Genomic DNA, 20,959 nt, shown 5'->3' on the forward strand with positions numbered 1-20,959 from the left:
TAAATAACCAGTAAATTCTCTTACAATTGCTTACTGCATAAACCCACTAAACAGTTTTTAATGAAGCTATGTGAGGATTTATACCCCATATGCTCATACACATAAGCAGGTTACTTTAGAAGAAAAAGTTGACAGCTGAGGAGTAATACATGTATTTAGCGTGCTCTTGGACCATGGCAAACATAGGGTAAGATAAGGTAGTTGAGAATCTCTTTATTTCTATTATTACTAAATATTTATCTAAAAATTCTATCATTCAGGTCATGCTTTGACAGTTTAAATTTTATTTAGTGAAGTTTGATTGACATGACCGTTTTCCTTCATAGTGCCTGGTGTCAACCCCAAGCAGGAGGTGTGCACAAATAGGATGTGATCTGAGCAAAGTCAGTTTGCAAGAGTGGAATAGGAATGTTTTATAACTCCATTAAATATTAACCTTTTTTTTTTCCCACTTCAATGTATCCATTAGCTTTATTGCATACATTTTACAGTTTTATTGGCAAATATGATACCAAAAAGTAATATACATTTTCAACATGATGGAATTTGGCGGGTGGGCATTGTTTTTTTTACTTGTGAGAGAAAATTATTAGTTCCATCCTTCTATTATCTTCAGATAGTAACTTCAGTTTCTGTAATGCTCTGGTACAAAGAGTATTATTACTTGAAATTTATAAAAGTGTAGAACAGGTTACAAAAATAGTTTAAAGTTTTCTTTCATTATGATCCCCTTTGTTTTGCATAGCAGGATTTGTTTTTGATGTCAATCATTTGAAAGGGATTATTTTTTTTGAAAATATACTTCTGATGATGTAAAACTTTAAGTTTGCAGCATTTTCCTTAACTTTCACAGATGGTATAAGAGTTACAGCTAAGTGAACATCAATAGCGCAGTAACAATAAAATGTTGCATATGGAAGGAAATACTGCTGCAAAATTCTTTTTCTTTAACTCATCCAGTAAGTTAGTCAACCGAAGGCTTACGGTTAATTTTTTATGAAATGCTAAAATATCAATAGTTGCTCTTGAGAGGCTGAAAAGGTGCATTTATTTGAACATTATCTATTTCTTTTTGATGGCATGACGATCTAGAAGGAAGTTTCTTTATAATCGAGATACCAACAATAGTTCTTATAATTGGTTTTAGGCATGGCTTTTAGTGTATAATAGGGGTCAGATATTGATCTAAGTAAAATAAAACTTTCTATGGGGATCATTAAATCATTTATTCTGTGCTGGCATCAGTGGAGGTTATTACTTAACTTGTCATTGTTATAGCCAAAATTTCCTTTGAAATCATTTACTGCTCTATGGGGTTTTTAACTGTGCTAATTAATATGATTATTGGTTACTTCTTAGTAATTAAATCTCTAGGACGACTTTTGGGATCTCGTGCCTTTGTCCATTAATCTGTCATTTACTGTAATAATATCCAAGATGTCAGTATCAATTCAACCTTTATAGACTCACCGCTATTAATTTATGCCATGGTTACTTCAGTCCTTAGGATACGCGGTCAAAGGTATCCTAACTCCTGTGACCAAAAACTACATGCCAGATCTCTGGACATCTGTTTGATTTCAGGGTTATAGGACCTTTAATTGATTCTTAATTTTCCGTTATTTGCTTCTACATTCTCAAATTTGAGTGTGTTAATCAGTGACAGATAAAACTGGAAGTAAATGAGTGACTAGCTTGCAGAATATAATGGCTTTGCTTCTCTCTGAACCCGTTGTTTCAGCTGTGCACTTCTCCAGCTTAAAGCACTGGGGCAAAAAGAGCCTGTTAGGGGTGGCAGCCTAACATTGGACTGAAAGTGAAGACGTGGCAATCTTCTTCGTTACCAAGTCTGAGTGACATAACTTGTAGAACTGCACAGATAGCGTATGTTGGATAACTACCTCTACGTAGATAGAGATTGGGATGGATCACAGAATCATTAGGGTTGGAAAAGACCTCCAAGATCATCTGGTCCAACCATCACCCTACTACCAGTGTCACCCACTAAAAGAAATGGAATGTGTCAATCTGGTAATGAGATGTGTCAATATGGTTTTATTCTAAAAAGACACATTTTAAAATGTTGACTGCTGTGCTTACCAATAAAGATATTTTATGCAAAGTGCCCAATTTTTAAATGAAGTAGAATACTTCTACGGGGTCAGTGTAAAAGGTTGAGGTTGTCATGTTTCCCTTACAGAAATCAGATATCCCTGATATTTAAAAGCAAAGCTGTGCTCTGTAGTATTTTAGTGATGTTTCCTCAGTACTGTAAAACCTGTTGCTCCATAGCAATGCTTGAAAGCTTGTACATGTTTAAACTTTACATCTATTAATAAATAAAGGGAATTGTATCTTACAGCTGAAAACTCTAAGATTCGGAGTCTTTAAGGAGTTGATCATATAGGTGTCAACCAACATGAGTACTTGCAGGTACATTTTTTATTTAAAAAAAAAAAAAAAGCTGGATTAGTCTAATAACCCCCAATCTGTGCTGGGGGAAAGGCAGATGATGGATGTCTCTTCTGCAAAGCCAGAGGAGCTGTTGTTGTGCCACTCCACCTTTCACTTGCTTTCCAAATCCAGAGTTTCTCTGGAAGAAAAACCTAGATCTGAGCTTCTTAAACTCTACAAGGCAGCTGCATTCCTTGCATGCTGCCAGTCTTTACAAAAGATGTGACCCAGATCTTGCAAAAACATGTGGGAGCAGAGATTTTTTCAACCTGGAATTTTATTAGTAATCTGGAATGGAAATTCCTGCACAAACGGGCAACCAGCTTTATACAATTTTTGGCCATACATTTTCTATTTTTATTTTTCCTGATGGGAGTATATTTTCCTAGGGGAAATAATAGTTCAAAATCAAGGTCTTTTATTAACAAGTGAAGAACTGACCAAATGCCAGCAACAACTGAATCACTTATATTCTAGGCCATCTGTTGTAGAATAGTCAGATCATTTGAAATTGAACATTTTCTACTCCCTTTATATAGATGATTCTCATCTAGATCTTAACACAGAAAAGCTAAGAATCTCAATCCAGATAATGTAACGTTGTGAGAGAAAAAGTGCATGTTGTACTTTTGGTCTATTTTAAGACTTAATTTTTCAGAGCACAGTTCGTTTGTTTTCGAACTGTAATACAATTGCAGATACATTTATCTTGGAGTGTTGAGCTCCTGATTTTATTTATTCAAGTGAAAGACATTCACACTTTTGTATCTAATTATGTATAGCGTGATCTCTTCCTCAACTATATCGAAACTATTCAGGAAAAGGTTGCTGCAGGGTCCTTATCTTTTGTGGGCAGTCTTTGAACTATTCCTGGAGAAATAACACCAGCAGGCAAAGCAAGGTTAACATCTGCCTATTGTTAATGGGAAACGGTGTGCTAGTTCCCACGCATGTGGATATAGAGATTTCTTAACTATTCAGTTGAAAATAGTTTTATCTAGTTTAGAATTCCTTTATGAATAATAAATTAAAAGATAGAATTGATGGTGTTTATAACCAGACCATAAAACATCCTCTACATTGCTGATTATTCATGTAGAAGAATCCTACAGTCATGTTTTAGACCTTTGCTTTTTGGTTTATTTGTTTTAAGAGGACTTTAAAAACAAAATACTTATATTATTGACTCCTTATTTTGTTGTTGCACTCAATGAGAAATGGTAAGTGATCGAAACACTGTGGCAGAGGCACGCGAGCAGTTATACTGGAAAATGGATTTAAAATGAGCAATGTCCACGATGAGAAATGATGAAATTACATTTTTTTTCTATGAAATTATATGCTATTTTAGAAAATTGCATGGAAGTAATGGTAAAACAGCGTTCAACAATTGTGCAAACTGAGTCTGGTAGGAAATATTAGAACAAACAGCACAGTATTTCTTCTGGGGAGGCAACGCTGGACGTGCATCATCTTTCAGCAGCTCAGCTAACTGGAAAGCAGAGCTGTAGCTGAACACATTTGTGAACCTTTTGCCTGTTGCTTATTGTTAAGAACGGTGCCGACCTCTTAATTGCAGCAAATAAGATGATGAGAAAGCTAGTGAGGCAAATCTGCCCAATGTTTCTGTATCGAAGACTTCTTAAAAATGTACCGGGCCTCTCCGATAGGAGATGAAGTGAATTCAGGTGGTGGTAGTGCTACTCTTAATAGTGTAGGACTTACTGATGCTTTCTTCATGTCTTCTAGCTTTTAGCAGGTAAATAAAGTATTTCACTGAACAGCTTTGAAGACTCAGCCTCTGTTCTGGTGTTTTTGTTTTATTTGAAGTTCTTTTTTGACTCGGGAGATCTCTTAAAGGACTTTCTCATGTTGCTGCAGTTCTGACTGTACTCAGGTGTGGTTTAGTGATGTTGCTGTAACCTCCCTTCAGCTGTAGATGCCTCTTGCAGTGCTCTTCATGTCTGGTCTGGTGGCTGAGAACCAGAGTTTCGCTGGGTTCTTGCCATTTGTGATACACATGAAGAAATATTGATGTATTGACTTTCCTTAGAGAGGACTGAGTTGATAGCACAGGTCTGTTGGGTGTAGGATCTTTGCTTGAACACTGCTGCCACTAAAAGCCACGGAGGAGCAAGGAGTAAGCAACAGCCTGTGATGAGTTCAGGCGTCATCCTGGAGTGGAAGCCGTAGCAGGGCAAAGAAAGGACAGCAGTATTGGGAAACCCAGCTCCAAACTCTAGGAAATCATTAATTTAATGACCAAAGAGAAGCTGGGGTTGCTGTTTGCTGGCAGAACATGTCAGAAGCGTTGCAGGGCACGGTGCCATGTGGTACCAGCAGTGCAGCCTTTCATGCTCTGGACTGGAGATGAATGTTGCAGCTCCTGATTTTTTTTTCATGCAGCTTCTTATCTTCTCCCTTCTGTAATGTAAATAGTTTTCTACCTGCTATTTACTGTCAAGAAAAAGTTACAAGAACAAGTTGGCTGAATAAATATAGGTACCTGGGAAGGTTATAGAGAGAAGGGTATGGTTGAAGGAAAAAGGTGATTTCAAACTTGTTTGGTCATTGACTTTTCTCTCTGTTGTATGCTGTTATGTAATAATTTTCATCAAAATTAGTTTTTCATACAGAGCAGTTCCTCATGTCTAGTTTCTGAGGATACAGTGTCAGTCCTCAATAGCTCATGGAGCCTTGTGATAAGTACTGCACAGTCACCTATCTCAGGCATTTTATACGCCATGAAGTCAATGGTGTGTGGACTCTTCCCGAAAAGCTCACAGTAACAGGGTTTCTGCTTTAATTTTCACTGTCATTTGTATAGTTAATCAGATTCCTAATCACCTGTTAGCACTTCTGGAGCCCAAGTACAGTCTTGTCTTGCCAGGGTTAAATGCCTTTGGGATGTTGAATAGGAAAGGATGAAGTGTATATCCTAAGACACACTTAACAGTTACAAATGCTCTCTCCTGGTTTTCCTTTTTATACTGAATTTGACTTCTGGAGGCATCTTATTAAATGCTGTACAATACTGTAATAGAAATCTGTCTTGTTGAAAGAGTTTACTGCATCACGTCAAACACTGAATTAAAACACAGCCAGCCATCGTGCCTAAAAAGCATCCCTTTGAGATTTCTTTTTGTGGCTGATATATACACATGCTTTGGAAGTATTTTGAAGTCAACAAAAAAAAAAAAAAGAATAGGTTTGTTTCTGACTGGGCCTCTTATATAGGATCACAATGCTGATTTCAACCAAGCGATTGCAAACTAAAGAGTTCTCAAATCCACAAAATAAGCAGGAAATCGCTTTTTTCATTGACTTTTTCTTACTGTCTACAGTTTGCATTCATTTCATTAACCTCTTGATTAAAAAGACATTATTTTTTTCCCTTTCAAAAGCATTTTGAGTATTTGTCAAGCTGCTTGTCATGTTAATCTTCACTACAAAAGAAGGCAGGTAGAAATAAGCAGTATTTGACTAAAGGACTAGGTTAGAAACAAGGAAAGCAAGTGTGGAAGAGCAATGTTTTGCACAATGATCCTTGCAGATCTGACTGTCAGAACACTGCTTCTGAGAGGTATTTTGGGAGCAGTTGGTTTGCTTGTTTTTCACATCCAGGGTTTAATGCAGGATTAAGGAACACACTTCTTGAGAAATGCAAACTGTTTTGTCTGTGTCTAGCTTTCAGTCTCTTTATGTCTTTGCTAAACTCTCTTGTTCCTATGTTAGCGAATGTTAGATTCTGGATTTTGGCCTTGCCTTCGAGATGTAAAATGTTCTGAACTCAAGATAGGCTGAGTCTTCTGGATATAACTCCTTCAATAACAGGAACATTCTAATTAATCAAGAAGAATTATCCTGCAAGTTAATAAGGGTTGGATTTTTTTTTTTTCTTAGCATGGTGTGGAACTGAAATGAACCTCTGTTAAACACCACTATGGTCTTACCACTTTCCAGACCAGCTGCCAAGTGCACTTTTTGTTTAATTTTTCTTCTGTAACAAGATACAAACTGTATATAATCTCAAAGCAACTAAATGTTTCAGGATAGGAGAGACAATATATAGTGAAAGTTTATAGTTACATCAGATATATTACAGAAATACACTGAAATACTATGGTGGGTGTAGTTGCACTGAAACCTTTATAGAATCAAGCACAGTAGTTTGTTCATTTGGAGTAATTTAGTAAGCTAGGGTTTTGGTTTGCATTGTGTAGGAATCTTGGATCCCGACGTGAGCATGAAGAAGCCTTCTGAGATTAATGCTTTTCTAACAAATAATAGTGTTTGAAAACTTAATCTCCTGTTTGTCCCCTTCTGCTGACTTCAGAATTGCTTTACAGTAAAGGTAAAGCAGCTTTGCATTGAGGTCAGTCCTGAAGCCAAGCAAGCTGCTGCTCTGTGGCATTTGAGATCTCTTGAATATGACTTTTGAATGTAGAGATAAATAGCACAATTCCTAAATTTAAGTCCTTTTTCTTTAGAGGGACTGTATCTCGCAACTGTATGTGAACAGAGGAGGGAATTTAAAAACTATGCCTCCTTTATTTCTCTTGGAAGGAAATTTTAAAGACTTCTTAGTGAAGCAGGCTGTAGTGACTGGTTTGCCTCTATGCCTTCCTGATGTGGAACAAAAGAACAGGTGAGCTTAAATGTAGACCACAGACTAAACATAATTAATCAGTTTGCAAAATGAGCAGTGTATGCTAGTGTTGATTACAACGTATTAGCATCACATACCATTGGCTGTCAGTCTCAGGTGCATGAGGCTATCTACTTGTACTTTTAATTTTTTGTTCCCCCCCCCACTTAATTGCATTAAAGGATACTGGGTCACAGCCACTGGCATTAATCTTCTACATAAGCAATTCCTGTAATTGCGATGGGAGATTGCTTACGGAATTTCACAAGGTGTGAAAATGCTCTGTATGACTGTGATTGAGATGGGAGCGTAGTTGGCTGGAAATTTTTTTAATGAAATGTCATATCAGGAGATATAGATTGACACCAAAACGTGCGCAAAAGAATTAGCAATTAAGCAATTTCTGGAGTCAGGTATGAAAGTTGTGATGGCGGGGAGCCAGGCGGTGGGGCCTGGATAACCAGGGCTCCATGGTGAGGTGGGAAGTAGTCTGGTAATGATGCTTGTGTAGAGCTCACTTGATTTTGTTTCCGTTTCCTCAGGTAGAGGTACTAATAATTTCTTTCTCATAGCTGTGATTAATAGCGAGACTTTCACCACTTGCAGACTGATTCGGATCTATAAAATATGGATGCGCTTTACAGGAGCGTAGGTAAAGGTATGGAGTTTGACAAAGATTGAGTATTACTCTTTTTACTTTAAGTAAATAAACTTAAAAACTTAATATTTTAAGTAAAATGGAAGTTGTCAGGTGTTTGGTCTTTTGCCTTATGAGCATGCTTTTATTCCTTAGTAAGGAGAGAAAATATTTTTCCGATATCAAGTGTTAATCTTGAATTTTGTATTCTTAATTTACCTATAACTGCTCATTAAAGAAATAATATTTTGGACACCACAGACTTCTAAAAGATGTGTGTACCAGGTGTGTAATTCTACTGATACCAGAAGTATTGAAGAACTGTAGAAAAGCTATTACTGAATGTTATTTGTGATAAAATAATACTGTATTGAGCAAGTTATTGTCAAGCCCTGGGAGATGCAGAGTAAATGCATGTGATATTTGCCATTTTGCTATTTTTAGGGGCTAGCAAATGTCTTCTCTCGTTAAACTGGGAGAAGGCAATGGTCCAGTGTTTGGATTGTTATTAAATGAAACAAACATAAATTATGTACAAGATGGATTTATACTCACCAGTCTGAAAATTACATGGAGGATGTCAGGTGTTTCTAATACAGTGTAACAGAACTGAGCATTTTGAAACTACAGAATGCTAAAATCTCATATATAAAAAAAAAAAGTTTGTATTACAAGGTTTGAAAGCAGTGTAAAAAACCTGCTGTGGTGATACTGATGGGATGTTATTGCCTCAGGCCAGTAATATGTGCAAACTAAGAATGTGGTCTGTGCTGTGTAAGAATTGTATTTAGCAAATAGGAATACAATTATTTTACTGAAACAGTGATTAGGTATGAAAAGCAATTTTGAGGAACTGAGGTGTAATAGCAGTATTTAAATACTACACGAGCACTTTACTGTTAGAGTGGAAAGAGAAGGAAGCTACCTCAAAATGTTTCCCCATACTTAACGTGCTTTTTTACAGAGGCATGCACACACCTGGATGTTTACACAAATGCACCATGCCAGTCTTTTTGGAGGGGAGAGGAAAAACAAATGAGGTCCCACAGTTCTTTTTCTAAATGTACACAGCCTTAGCTAACTTTCTAACCTGAATGTCTTTTGGCATGATTTCCTACCCACTTGCATACAGCAGCTCCTTTCTTTTCAGCACTCAATTCCTTTTCCACTGAGCAAACATGTTATTTAAATCAGCATTTTAATCGTTAAAACGTGTTATTTTAATTTGTTAGGCACTGGTCTTTGGATACCCGTGGGCTGCTCCAGATAGATGCGTGATCCAGTTTCACGTGTGGAACATGCGCAGAGTCCATGTGCCTGAAGTTGTGCTGTGGGTTTGTGTCTGTCTGGGAGGAAAAAACAAAGGAGCGATAAATCAATAAAAGGTTAAAAGTAATCTTTTCTCCCTGCTGGTTCAAATCCTTTCTAGCAATGGAGATTCATGAAATGCGCCAGTAATTGTTTCCTTTCCCAGAGAATTCATTAACTGAGACATTAGCCTCTTTATTGTCATAAGCCAGGACTAATTCTTTGTGTCCTGTTATTCTTTCTCAGGTGCATTAAAATATGAAATATCTTTAATAATTTTGAATTTCTTATTCAAATCACAGAAATTGTGTATTTTATTTTCTGTGGAGGCAGTTCGCTTTCCCTGCTGCCGTCTCGCACAATTGCTGTGATTTTATTTAGCTCTTTCACACAGCTCCTGTCCAGCACTTTCATCAAACTCTACAAAAGGGAGGGACTCTCAGCAATTCAGCCTGCTCAGAAAAATTGAGTAGAGATTGATCTTCTTTCAGTGTCATTTTCTTTCATTTCAGACGTGGAAAAAATAGAGAAGCGGTTACTTCAGCGCTGCTCTAACAACCCACTAATTCGACATTTTTTTAAATGGTTTTCATCTGGGAATTTTAAAGTACTTGGTAAAACAATTTGTGTCAGTGTGTGCCGGGATGTGTGTGTGATGCTGCTTCGCAAACAGAGCCAGCAGTGGGTGAAATGAGGAATGCACGTGTTAGGAGTTCTGTTAGGAATCCAACACAACTGAATCAGATTCATAATTTGAGGAAATCCATCCCAGTCTCATCATTTCCCTTAAATCTGTGTATGAGTTAGACTGGAGCTTTTAAGAACGCCTTTCTTTCCGAAGCTTGTGCTGTGTACCTGAAACAAAGGTTTTACTGGCCCCAGCTGATGTGAACCATAGCTGTGATACTGCTCAAGTTCCAAGGAGTGATGGTTTTCCAAAACTAGTGACATCTTTTAAATTTTGCTTGAATTGTAGGTGTCTCAGGTAGGCATCCTTTAGTAATTTTTAATGGCAGTTTGAGCGTCTGGATGAGGTTCTGTTCGTGACCTGGAAATCTGGGTTAGCAGAGATGTTTCCCATCTGTCTGCAGCCATACACATCTGCAGTAATATGTTTTCAGTAGCGAGTAATTTTTGGCTTGCAGACAGACCTATAATTGAGAGAGGATGTTACTGAGGGGAAAAAAAAAAGCTTTGGAGAAAAAAAAAAAAAAACTTATGGTGAAGATAAATATCTCATAAAAAGCTTTTAATGACAGTATTACTATCAATCTGTAATGCTGTTTTCACCATATTCTTTTTTCAAAAAGGGCTTTTTATCATCTTGTGCCATAACTTTGGCTTAACGTTATCAAATATTACACTGCATTTTGGAATGCATTTTATTTGGTGCTCAAGTGATTTGACTAAAAACACAGAATAGTGGAAAAAAAAGTTATCCACTATTTTTTAAGACTGTGAATAACAGACCACATAAAGGTAAAGTTTGTTTTTTAAAGGGATGCTGACAAGCTGTGTTCTTGGCCTTATTTTGAACATTTTTATCAACAGGAAAAAAGCCTTCACTGATGAACATAGTAAAAACTGATGAACAAATAAAAGAAAGGAAAGAGGTGGAAGTGCTGCAGACCAATCAAGAGTGCTTTGATAAGTTGTACTCGATGAAATGGTGTTTTCAAATTTGAGGTCATAAATACTGAATGAGAGACTCAGCCATGCCCGTAGGGTGGAGAACTCCATCCTAAGCAATAGCAGCTTTGTTTGCATTCATGATGAATAAATTGCTGAACCAAATCTCCCGAAGTTCTTCCTCCTTAGGTGAGTCCCAGGGTGTACCTGAGTATTAGAAGCATGGCCTACTAGGAGAGTATCAAGGAGCTTGTTCTCATCTTCAGGCAGACGAAGGGATGCCATGATGGTCCGTCCGAGGCACCGGCGTGGAGAACACAAGAGTTCACCATTCAGCAAGAGCAACCGGTCACAATGGTCACTTACTGTTGGAATAGTTTGCCATGTACTGTGGTGCGTCTACACCACAGGCAATTTTTTAGTCATCGTAATTTTCTTTATTGGAGAGAGTGGTGTTTTGATAATTTCAGCAGTATCTTTTAGCCAGAATAGCACCAACTTCATTCAGCTTCATTTTGTCCTTTTTTTTTTTTTTCCTCCTGTGTGTGGGAGCTGCGGACCTCACTTCTTGCATATAGATCAATCCATTTTATTAGTATATTTCTGCATTTCCTAAGACTCTAAGGTGTGCCCATGGGTCGGAAGAGACTGCAGGTTTGTCTGTCCTGTTTGCCATCTCCAGCAGTGACCACAAGTGGATGCTAGAGGAAAGCATTGCTTTTTTGGCATGTTCTGCTTTTGCTCTTCATGAAGCATCTTCCTTCACAGCAACCGCTGGATGCTGAGCTGAGCAGATGGCACAGTTTGAGAACAAAGCAAGGATGCACTGATACTTTTCTTTTGTAATTTATTTGCTTATGGATTTCTGACCTGGGTTTGCATTTTAGCCACCATTACTTACGGCCGCTGATGGCTTTTCCATAAATATGTCTAATTCCTTTTAAGAACCACTTAAAGTGTTGGCATCCGTGATACGTGGTGACACTGGATTTTACAATTTGTGTATTCCATGAGAAGTTTTTTTATATGATGGCTTACTATTTCATTGCGTGCTCCCTAGACATAGAATTGAGACATAACCGTGTATAAAATACGCACTGTCATATTCCACGGAGTCATGACTCGTTCATGCTTTTCTTCAGTTAGTGGTTTTCCTTTTCTCCTTTTAAACAAGCCATCCCATGCTTCTGACCATACTTACTGCCTGTACTGGCACTTTTTTCCTAGTTCTCCATCTTTTTTTTTTGAGATAGCCATATCTTAGATTTAAGTAATGGCATTATAATGTTTGAGGTTTTCAGCCTTTTCTGAATAGTGTCTAACACTTTGGTCTCTTCTTCAGTGACCTCTTCACTCTTGTGACTAATTTATTGATCTTGAAGCACCCTGCACAGCTTCTCTTAGACTGCACTGACATCTAATGGTAAGGCAAAGTGGCTTAGCCACACTTAATGGCAAGATAAATTGTCTGACAGGCAAACATATTCATTTTTGTATGACGAGACGGAATAACTTCCATTTCTGCACAGAAAGTCTGATTTAATACTTTTCTGGCAATGAATCTTCTGGTCATTGGACCATACTGATTTTTTAAATGTAATTCAAATATTTTGCAAGGATGGTTTTCAGTACAATGTTCTTTTTACTTTATGCTGTTTATAAACATACCAGCATCTCATTTGCTAAACAGGAGATGTTGTTTTTGTACTAGAGTAATGTTTGGAAATACAGATGGACTTCCATTTCCCATTAATAGCTTCCTTGCATTCAAAGTTGTCTTCAGCATATGTCCCATCCTGTCTTTTTCCCCAAAGAGAGGAAAACCTGAAATTGCTGAGGGCCATCAATAAATAATTTAAGCAAAAAAAATGCTGTAGATAGAGTAATAGTTAATTGTGGGTGGTACATTGAGTTAGGTTTGCAGCAAGACTGCTTCATGCTCTGAGAAGAGTGAAGTCCCTAAAATGGACTTGTGGTTGAAATTTTTACAGGTTTGGTGCTTTAGGATGATTGAAATACTACATCAAAAGGAACAATGTTCTCATTATATTCACTTTTTAGTTTCAGGGCTGTGCAAAATGGCCACTAAAAGACCTTTAGGTGTCATGGAATATAGAGATCTTACTGATCTGGATGGGAGGGAAAGAGAAGCAAAGCAGGAGTCTGCTTGGGTTGGCTTGCAAACTTTATTTATGAAGTCATCAAAATGTGGTGGCATTTGAATGTTCAATATAAACCTACCAGTTTTCTTGGAATAACCTTATTTTGTACCTTTTGAAAGTTGATAGTAGAAAGAATATTTCAGTAACTTAATGTAGTTTCAGACCAAAGACTGTACGTGAGAACAGTTAAGTTGAATGAAGATTGAGAGTCCCAAGGGTAACACGAAGCTTCATGATTTTATTCTGTCTCTTAACGATCTATCAGTCTGTTCTGGGAATTTAATTTCTGTCACGGTTTTCGTATGCTTTGTCATTGTATTTGGGTTAGTCTGCAGATCCATTCATGTAAAGGAAACTGGCAGTGAGGAAAAGGTGGGCCTTCTGCCTGGCCTCTCTCTACTGGTAAAAGTCTGTGCTCAAAAGAGTTTATATTCTGAATCTTGTGAGTGGGTTCCTTGGAGTTTGTGTGATACGGGTCCCAATTTTTGGTAGGCTTTCACCAACTGTTCAAATTTAAGTAAACAGATCACATTGCTGCTAAATTTCTCCTATGAGATTGAAGCAAAGGAAATTGTTCTCCATTGCAACCTCTGGTGTTTGATGAGAGCTCTTCTCTAGCCATTTGGAGCTCACCTCAAGCCACAAGTAATCACGTATTTAGCAAAATGGTTTATTTAAAACAATAATTTCTTAGTTTTCTTACTTTTCATCACCTTTGTGTAGACGAGAGTGTGTGGGCTTTGACTGGGCCTGCCTTCAGATCTCCTCACTTGCAGTTGATGTTTGGTCTTTCCTCGGTTACCAAACCATTACCTGGTTTGAAAGTTGAAGTCCAAGTTGCTTTAATTACTTTACATCCGTGATTTAGGATTTGCTCACTCTGCTATAAAAATGCTGGAGATTTTTTCCTTTTATCGTGATGTTGCGGAGTAAAGCTCATCCTTTCTCAAGAAAGAGCTCAGTGCTCCAGGCTGCAATAGCCAGAGATGTTTTCTCTTAAAAATATTCTCAAACCCTGGAATCAGCTGTTTAACTGAAAGAAAATACTCTAATGCTCTGTTTGAGGGAATATTTTTACTCTCAAGTTGTGCTGCGTGCACAGGTTTCTGTATCTTGATGGTATCTCAGATGGCTTTGTAGCTAATGCTTGACGTGGTAGGCAGTATAGATCCCTAATTCATTTAGATTCTCAATTTATCTTAAAGTATTGAACTATAGAAGTCTGCTCTTAAATACTGCTTGGTATTTTTGTATTCTTATTTTTAATTCATTAGGCAGCCTGCTTGTGTTTTTAGCGAATTTCTCAAATACAATTATTCATGTTGTGGCTTACTAATTGCAGTAACTAATGCTCCCGTAATTATAAGGCTTTTGTTTTGCTGGGAAATGCTTCCCATATCATCATCTTCTCTTTGTGTTAGAACATAAAGTATAATGAAATTGTATGAGGGTTAAATTTAGAACTATGTTAATATGTTAATTTAATTTTTGCTCAAAACTGTTTTTTGGGATGTATGACATCTTGCTATGGATTAAAAAAATAAACAAAGTTTAAAACAAAACTACTTGGTTTATGTGTTACGCTTTGAAGCTACTGTAGATGGTTTGAAAACATCTGGTGACACTTTCAGCAGCAGGTCAATAGTTACAGATGGTCTGTTTTTTACAGCTGTCATCCAGCTTTGTACATAGAATGAGTACATTGGAAAAATCTTTTGCTGAATGAATAAACAAAACAGCACAAGGAGGACAGCAGGCATGTATGTTTCTACAAGACAGGAAATTAAATAAGCTATAAAAATTTAAATCAAGATTAGCATTGAAAATGTTCAGTTTGTTTCTTATCCTCTTTTTTTTTTTTTTTTTGGAAGGAAGTAGGTTGTAAAATAGGTGACAAGAAATTAAACACTAGTTTGGGATTGACAGAAATTTGGGGTATTGTTGGCTTAAGAGAAAGGCAGGTAGCTATGGCTAGCTTTAAACATTTTTTAATGCAGTTGGTGTAATGCCTGTGTAATCTTATACCAGAGCCACATTCAATATTGAAGAATGTTGTGTTTTGCAAGAATAATCAATGTTGGGAAATGGAATAGAAGAAGTTCAAAATAGCAATCTTCTTTGTGCTTGTTTTTTAAAGAGAAAAACTGGGCTTCAGCATTCTTTATCAATTTATTCTTCTGTCATGGTGGTGTTATGTTCAGCGGGAATCAGACGTTATGCAAAGCAGCAGAAGAATCTTGAATTTGAGGATAAAAGAAAAAGGTGGAGGGAAAGTGAATAGGGGGATGAGGTTGAATAACGTGGTAAAAACGTAATGAATATTGCACACCGCCTCTGTTTTTAAATGAAAATAAACACAGAGGAGCTTTGTTAAAAACCCAAATGCACCAAGCAGGGTACTGCTGGAAAAGATACCTATTTTAATGCAAATGTGCGGTTCTTGATATTCAAAATGTTTTTCTTTATCACTTCACTTGGAGTGCACGAGTCTTCATAATATGTTGATGAAGTGTGCATATGTTTGTTTTTAGAAAAATATAGCATCTAGAAAGAAACGAGCAGATTTCTAGGTTCAATCACTTGTAAGGCCATTTAATGTTCTCCATTGATGATGAAAGCTCTTGGGCAGGAATAAAAGGAAATGGGGAAGTTGATTATTCAGCTCGTTTTAATGCTCACTGTGCCTGTAACACAGCGTTCTCTGGGCTGGGTTCGCAGAGTCTATTGAAGTACTTAAAGGGGGGACAAAAGCGCCGCTCCAATTATGCTTTTTAGAGGAGCCATATACTTAGCTTTACCCCGTTCACTTGCTCACGTGTGTTTTATAACCTTCCATTTCAACTAGATTTGTGTCAAGGGATGTTTCTTCTCTCCCCCCACCTCCCTTTCCTGCTTCTCAGCTGAAAACGCAGGCTGCTTGCTGCAATACCCTTACGCTGCCTTGCCCAGCTACACCACATCTGAAAAGTGCTTAGCTGTATTTGCTGCCAAAGAGCTTGCCTAGTCATGCATAAAGCTGTTTTAAATGCCATTTGCTTGATATAGATGTTGGCAGTCTGTGTTGTCACCACGATGCGTTTCATTTACTTGCGCCTCAAATTGTTTCCCTGAACTTCCCAGCCCCAAACGGCGACGTGCTGCCTCCAAAGCTGACCAGTTAGGCCTGAGAGGGGCATTTCCTCAACTTCTGCGATACGATGTGAAAGTATGTGGTGTCTCGAAGCTTGTTGTTCAGGTGGTCACCTTTTGGTCATTTTGGGGGGATCTTTGGCTACCAAGGTACACACAGGTAACTGATGGGGTAACAATGGCAGAAACCCCACTTGTCCGTGGGCATTGCTTATCCTCACTCGGTAGAGCACTGGTGTGCACGTCCATCTGCATGCATGTCATGAAATACCACATTACCCAATGTGATGAAGAATCTTGCATGTTTTTTCTTATTTTTTTTTATCTACACACTACTATTTCTGGAAAAGGGTGAAAAAATCGATGTCTTTAAGAATCTGTCTTTGTATTCACAGGTGAAACGAAGCTTATAAAAGGCGGTAAACATTTCTGACTTGTGGCTGGCTGGAGAAGTCCACCATCAAACTGTGCGGAGACGTTCTTTGAGCTTCCACTCTTATGTCTCTAATGGACAAACACAAAGTGAAGCGACAACGTCTGGATCGCATATTTGAAGGTTAGATATTTCAGTTCCTGATTTTCACTGCATTATCATAGATTAAAGACGTTGCTGGAGATTGGAACTCAGGTCGTTTGCTGGATTTCTAATTGAGTTGCAGTTCCTGTTGGGATTATATTGACTGTGTGCAAATGCCGGTTTTGGATGAAAACAGGTCTAGACGAATAAAAACAACTAGTGCATGAACTCTGTAAAATTGTACAGTTACGTTTGCTTTCAACTTAGCATTTTTACGGCATTCTGCCAAAATGTTGTGAAAGGTTGTGGTTTTATATAAAATAACTCTAAAAGGATAGGAAGACCACACAGTCCTCTCTAGGGTCTTTCTCTACAGATGTGTTTTATATAGATTAAGAGCCTGTATCTGATCTGAGGAAGGAAATAGGAAATCAAAAAGAAAAAAATATCCCAGGAGACTCCTGGACTTTAATGAATATTAAAAAAAAAAAAAAATTAGCCCAAATTCTCACGAAAGGAGTGGAATTGCTTGGGTCAGTTATTTTAGCTTGAGTCACAAATGTTTGAGTTGTATATTCCTGGTATTCTTTGTTTTCTTTTAGATTTGGTGTGAAAACAGGTTGAGGGATAAGTTGTGTTATTTTGAAGAATATACACAAATGTGGCTAAATGAATTTTTATATTAAATGTGAGTTTCTCCTTAAAAGCTGATTGTTAATTTTTTTTACTAGACCTATTTTGCTATAACTGGAGGAAGCGTGCAGACTTGTGGACGTGTGGTCTTCGCATCATGTCTAATACTGAAGCAGTAACCTCTATTTGAAGCACTTGCTTCTCTAGGCATTAGTCGTGAGACATTTCTCTAGCAGCTGTGTTGGTGTAAGCAGTCCCTGGCAGCTCCATTCTGTCCTCATTTTTCTTCCCTTTCTTTGTGCCAATAGGAGTATAACCATATAATGAGCTGGATTAGGAAGATGACTCATACTAAAAATAAACTTTTTTGTTGGCGTATTTTCTATTTAGGTAATTTCCTCAGTCCAGGTCACTGTTCAGCTGGCACAACAGCTGCATTGAAGGGCACAGTTAGAGGAATGAGGGGCACAGGGACGTTTCCTCTGACATAGCCAAAGAAGGACAATTCATGAAGGTATCAGAGGGTGCAATTTCACATTTGGGTTACATTAATCTGCCTGTAAACCTCTACAAAGAGTGGGCAAGCATACCCCTGCCTGCTTTATTCAAACTCTTCTTATGTCACACCTCAACTAGTTGGCCAAGTGGTCAGTTGAATCTGCTCACTGAAGACCAATCCATTCAAAAAGAGATGGGGAGCTGGCTGCTGAGGATGAGGAATTGGGAAGGATGGCCTCCTTTTCCACCAACTCTGCATTTAGGATCAACTGGAAATGACCCAGGGGTGTACTGGTGCGGTGCATGGTGCTGTTTGTTTTCCATTCCTAGCCTCTGTATGTAACCCCACAATAGAATATTGTTTTATTTTGCGTGTTTTAATTGAGTTGGCAAATTATGAGGAGTCAAAAACAAGGGAGGAGGGAGAAACCTGTCCCTTTAGGTGTCATTGGATCAACCCACTTTGGGGTATTTCAGCCTCCTTTTTTACTGTATTCATCAATTGGACAACTTAGGAGAAAATAGTATGTGATGATATGGCAAGGAATGTTATCAGGGACAGAGGTGACAGACCATTAGGCCCTGTGACTGTTTAAAATAGCAGTGGCTTCCCTCAGGCTGCGTGTTCACATTTAGTGCCACTGTTTAATCAGAGCCTTTTGTCTGGTTTGTTTTTCCCAGCCTTGCACAATTCACTGCATCTTACCGGTGAAATCTGTTTGTGCAGCCATGCAGTGTAGGGAATTGATCCAGTTGAAAAATAAAGCAGGAAAAAAGTTTTTTTAGCCACTTTGACTTCTTAATCCCATTTACCATGTGCTAGACAAATCGACGTGTTGGAAAAATAGTGGGAAGAGCACGCAGAAGATGAACAAGAGGAGAAGGAGGGTGAAAAAATGGATATGGAAAAATGCATAAAGTTTTATGGTTACAGGAATGCAATTTGGCTTGTAAAATGTCAGAGCTGTATTCTGCTCTTGAGTGTCTGTGCTCAAATTCCAAATGCTCCTAGAGGTTTGTAAACATACCTCTGGCTGAGGTTTTTAAATCACTATCCCTGCTGCTGCGTAAGGTGGGATAAAAAACTAGGAGCCTTCTGTGGTTTTTAAAGGGCTTTTCTCTCCATGTGGTACTGTTGAGGTTTAAAAATCAAATACATGAGTTGTGTTATAGAAGGTATGTCTCTGAGAGAACTACCTACATATTTTATACTGTAGGAATATGCATAACGTTTTTCAAAGCTCAGGAAACTTAATGAGCTGTATAGCTATTAAAGGTGCCTTATCTTCTCTGACAGCTTTTCTGTTCATCAGATCCGGTACAGCTTTCTTCTCTCAACCTTTTCCCTCAGAAAACAATTATTTTAAGACATTATTTTATTGCAGGTTCCACAAAAAACAGGTAGCAGTGATTTGCTAATTATTGATGTATAAATGTTTTTCAAGTATTGTTTAGCATAGCCTGTGATGAGCAGACATTCACACGTTGTATCTATAAAGAGATGCAAGTGTCGTTGTGGTTGTGACGTGCACCCTTTTGTTAGTCTGTCTCCCTGTTTAAAGGGAATGATAGTGAGCTGAAATTTGGGTTCCAAGAATTGAATGTCGTGGGTCCGATTCACAAAACTGAATGTTCACATTATGCACATGTGCACAGGGCTGCGCACCTCTTTTTCCATGGAGTTAATGGGTTGCCACAAATGCTCTTGTAAGTTAGGTGACTGTGCATGCAGAGTGTTCTGCAAGTTGGACTGCTTGCCTGTGCCTTCAGGCAATTTGCACACTTGCTTATAGTAACTAATCATGCAAATTAAGCAACAAATTGAACAGGCATCACTGGGTTTACTATTATGTTGAGTTAACGACAGTGCCGTAGTACTACTACTAAATTTCAGTTAATACTCAATGGACAAAAAACCTGATTCTATTACTTTGGGAGCAATTAGTTCTCTTTTAATGTAGTTGAGAAAGTAATTTTGTCTCAGAGGTACCTGTGATTCCCTTCAGTGGCTTCTTAAATATGAAATTGAATATTTGCTTTTAATCCTGAAGCTGTTTTCAATTATATTTCTGTTCACATTTCAATGGTCTGCCATGTTATGTTCTTGCATGTATCATCTCAAAAGAGCAGTATTAAAATGTGCTTTATCATCCTAATTTACATAGTTCTATAAACTGGCATTTCCTTGATGATGGCAGTTGAAGATTGTCCCTTGAAAAAGCCAGATAGTAAATTTTGGGTTTTAGCTTCCACCGGTAGCTGTGAAGTCTACTTTGGCACAATGACATGATTCTAGGCAGTCTGATGCTAATATTAAACTTGCTCATGATTTATAAAATAACATTTAGACTTCTTCCCTTGAAGAAAAATAGTACCAAGACATGTGAAAGATGTTAGTTATTAGTTACTGATTATATATAGTTATTAGTTACTGATTATATTGTTCTTTGTCCCCCTCTCCGGTGAAGCTGGTGATTGCAAAGCATAATTATAGTAGTATACATTTGGCAGAACAGTTGGAAGTGTCACAGTGCAAAAATAAAATGTGTTCATTTTCTGGGTAATTTGAAAAATTCTAAATGTTTTTGGCATTTTGAAAAGTCGTTATCTCTAATTAAGGTATTATTGTGCTTCGTATTGCAACAAATCTTGTAAACAATGCTGTGTATTTGCTTATATTTGAAAAATCTTTAATTAAATGTGTGTATGTCTTACTGACCGTTGCTTGGAAGTTACCTTGGGGATGTCTGACCTGGCAAGCGGTGTCGAGTTTGCTGGAGCTAATAGATGCAGCAGGAAGGCGATAGAAGGTGGCTGCAGTGTGAGGAAAATCGTGCTTTGTCTCAATTGTCTGTGAACAGGCTTGGTGAACACAGTACAGTGAGTTTTCTCTAAATGCATTCCACTGTATAAATAGATTATGGGCATTGTTCGGCCAGCCACTGTTTGTGGTGGGCTCCTGAGCTTTAGGAAGCAAAGATGTCAGTGGAGCTGGGAGGTGGAAGGGTGTGTGTGTGTATATATATGTGTTTATATATACATATGTACTCCTATTTCTTCTTGCTTGATTACACAGATGTTAGTGATTAGACAACTACAATACAACACTGGAAATATAACACAGTGATTTTTTTCCTGTTTGACACCTTGAAACAAAAAGAATTCTTTGCACAACACCTTCTATGTGATGTTTCTAGAAAAGACTTGTAGGCTGTAAAAGTTCAACAAGGCTCCCTGTATGCCCCCACACAGGTGTGATATGTTTTTATAGTTCTGCTTTTGAGGAAAGGAGGAAAAAAAAAAAAAAGCATCTTTGTATACCTGAGTGCTTCTCAACAATGCTA

The 20,959-nt window shown here is 37.8% G+C and overlaps 1 protein-coding gene across 3 annotated transcripts in view; it reads left to right on the top strand.

Annotated features, from left to right (window-relative positions):
- Positions 1-20,959, top strand: part of CTBP1 (C-terminal binding protein 1) — a 228,122-nt gene that overhangs the window by 34,704 nt on the left and 172,459 nt on the right. For 2 of the 3 annotated variants that reach the window (XM_082759293.1, XM_082759292.1), the window contains exon 2: positions 16,363-16,523. In XM_082759293.1, the coding sequence (XP_082615419.1) occupies positions 16,466-16,523 (58 nt within the window). In that variant the 5' untranslated portion in view covers positions 16,363-16,465. Of the gene's footprint in view, positions 1-16,362; positions 16,524-20,959 lie in introns of those variants that run through there. The other variant, XM_082759299.1, reaches the window with a different exon arrangement.

This window comes from Aythya marila (genome assembly GCF_965140915.1).
Source record: "Aythya marila genome assembly, chromosome: 4".
In the NCBI taxonomy this organism is placed as follows: domain Eukaryota; kingdom Metazoa; phylum Chordata; class Aves; order Anseriformes; family Anatidae; genus Aythya; species Aythya marila.